Source organism: Octopus bimaculoides, chromosome 27 (assembly GCF_001194135.2).
Source record: "Octopus bimaculoides isolate UCB-OBI-ISO-001 chromosome 27, ASM119413v2, whole genome shotgun sequence".
Classification (NCBI taxonomy): domain Eukaryota; kingdom Metazoa; phylum Mollusca; class Cephalopoda; order Octopoda; family Octopodidae; genus Octopus; species Octopus bimaculoides.
Window position 1 is genome coordinate 16748924 of NC_069007.1, and position 2490 is coordinate 16751413.

Sequence of the window (2490 nt, forward strand, 5' to 3'; positions counted from 1 at the left end):
AAAAAAAAAAAAAAAAAATCATTCAGTGATCCAAATTTCCTTTCTTTTTTTTTTTTGCTCTCCTGATTCAAATTCATTTATTTTATATTTTTATTTTCATTTATTTATATATTTTTATAAATTTTTAAAAAATTGGGAAAAAAAAAGAAGAAATACTCAACAAGAAACTAATCATGGATTTCGTTAAATGAAATTAATTAATCTCGCTCCCTAACCATCGCTTCATGTCAATATATTGTTCATATAAAATGTTACGCTAAACACATTGGTTGTTGTTGTTCTTGTTATTGCATAGCACCAGATAAGCTCTCTCATTAAAGGCTTTCCAACTGTGACTCTCACCACCCATCTTGTTTTTAGAAATAGAGACATTGCTGAATGGTTAAGAAGTTTGATTTATAAACTAGTGGGTTTGAGTTCAGTCCCACAGGGTATATATATATATATATATATATGTGTGTGTGTGTGTGTGTGTGTGTGTGTGTGAGTGTGTGTATATAAATATATATATATATTTATGAATGGATTAAGCAGAGCAGTATATATATATATATATGAATGGATTAAGAAAAGCAAGAGCACACACGAAGATGGAAAGTGTCGCTGAGGAAGTCACAGACGTGTAATGAAAGATTTCCAGACAATGGACATGAGTTAGAATAAGAACAGTAACGAACGAGTGAAGAATGAATATCATGTGCATGTGTTCATTTGGCAAAAAGCCTTGTGAGTGGATTTGGTAGATGGAAACTGAAAGAAGCCTGTCGTATATATGTATATATATATATATATATATATGTTTGTGTGTCTGTGTTTGTCCCCCCAACATCACTTGACAACTGATGTTGGTGTGTTTACGTCCCTGTAACTTAGCGGTTCGGTAAAAGAGACCGATAGAATAAGTACAACAATATATATGTGTGTGTGTATATATGTATATATATATAGATACATATATATATATTCCCTCTCTCACTCTCTGGGAGAGAGGCACAAGCACATACACAGACATATACACACACGGCAGTAACGTCCGCCTACAAAATTCAATCACAAAGCTTCGGTCGGCTCGGGGCTATAGCAGAAGACACTTGTCCAAGATGCCACGCGGTGGGACTGAACCCGAAACCATGTAGCTGGGAAGCAAGCTTCCTAACCACACAGCCATGCCGTTAGGAAGGGCATCCAGCTGTAGAAACTCTGCCAAATCAGATTGGAGCCTGGTGTAGCCATCTGGTTTCACCAGTCCCCAGTCAAATCGTCCAACCCATGCTAGCATGGAAAGCAGACGTTAAACGACGACGATGATGATGATGATGATGATGATGATGATGATGATGATGATGATGATATACTGACTGGAGAAGAAAACTACAAATTCAAATTTATTAAATTTAAATTATTTTATTACACACAAATACCAAAAGACAATATATCTTTTAAATATTACATTCCTTGAAATATTTGTGTAGCTTCACAAACAAAAGCTAGATTTGTTGGGTTTTCCCCTAAGAAAACATAGCTTAGATATTTAACAATTATGGTTTTGAATTGAGGGCACAAGGTCAGAAATCTTGAAAAGCGGGAACAGTAGTTGATTACATTGACCCCCACCAGTGCTCAACTGGTACTTATTTTATCTACCCCTGAAAGGATGAAAGTCAACCTCAGTGGTATTTGAACCCAGGATGTAAAGACGGATTAAATGTCACTAAGCATTTTATCTATCATGCTGACCATTCTGTCAACCTGCCACCTTCAGAATAATAATAATAATAATAATAATAATAACTGTTAGCAGAAACTTGTTTTAAGAGCGAGTTTTGCCTGTCATTGTCTTGTGTTCCATGGTTTTTAAGACTGGGTGGTCAGGCGGGAGGTTGGTGAAAAGACACCCAACGTATGAGTGTGTACCCCACTTATGATGGGAGATCACATAACAGCAGATTATGTCTTCAATGTCAAATCCCAGATACCGATACCGTTCGTCAGTCTCCAACATGACCTCATGTGGATGCGGGGACCCAAACTGTAACAGAAATAGAAAAAAAAAAAAAAAAAATCTATGTATTAGACATATGAATGTACAGGTGTGTTTATGTGTATGTTTGATAATGTGTTGATCTGTGAAACCTGGACGCTTACTACTGCTTAAATCTCTCTGAGAGATTTAGAAATGTGTTATTTCTAATTATGGTAACCAGTGAATATATTTCACTGTGATTATATATGTTTGCGAGAGGTTGACAGACTTCTTCAGCCAGCTGGTCATGCTACTTCAGGCTGATGACGAGCAAAGACTCAGAAACATGTCCCTGAATGCTGGCTAGGCTGGGTGGAGGAGTTTGTCTCCCCCTCGCAAACATAAGGACACAGTAAATGTGTCAAGGCCGACAGGAAGCGGTCCAGCTTCCTAGGGCTAAACAGCAGTAGTATATTCCCTTATTGGGATTGTCACATTAAGTTGACAATATACAACAACTTTATATA

At 36.7% G+C, this 2490-nt stretch overlaps 1 protein-coding gene across 2 annotated transcripts in view; it reads right to left on the reverse strand.

The window, feature by feature from the left end:
• Positions 1 to 1384: 1384 nt before the first annotated feature.
• The window catches only part of LOC106877216 (cobalamin trafficking protein CblD), a 46209-nt gene continuing 45103 nt past the window's right edge, over positions 1385 to 2490 (reverse strand). For both annotated transcript variants that reach the window (XM_014926072.2, XM_014926073.2), the window contains exon 8: positions 1385 to 2029. In XM_014926072.2, coding sequence (XP_014781558.1) covers positions 1811 to 2029 — 219 coding nt within the window. In that variant the 3' untranslated portion in view covers positions 1385 to 1810. The remainder of the gene's footprint in view (positions 2030 to 2490) is intronic.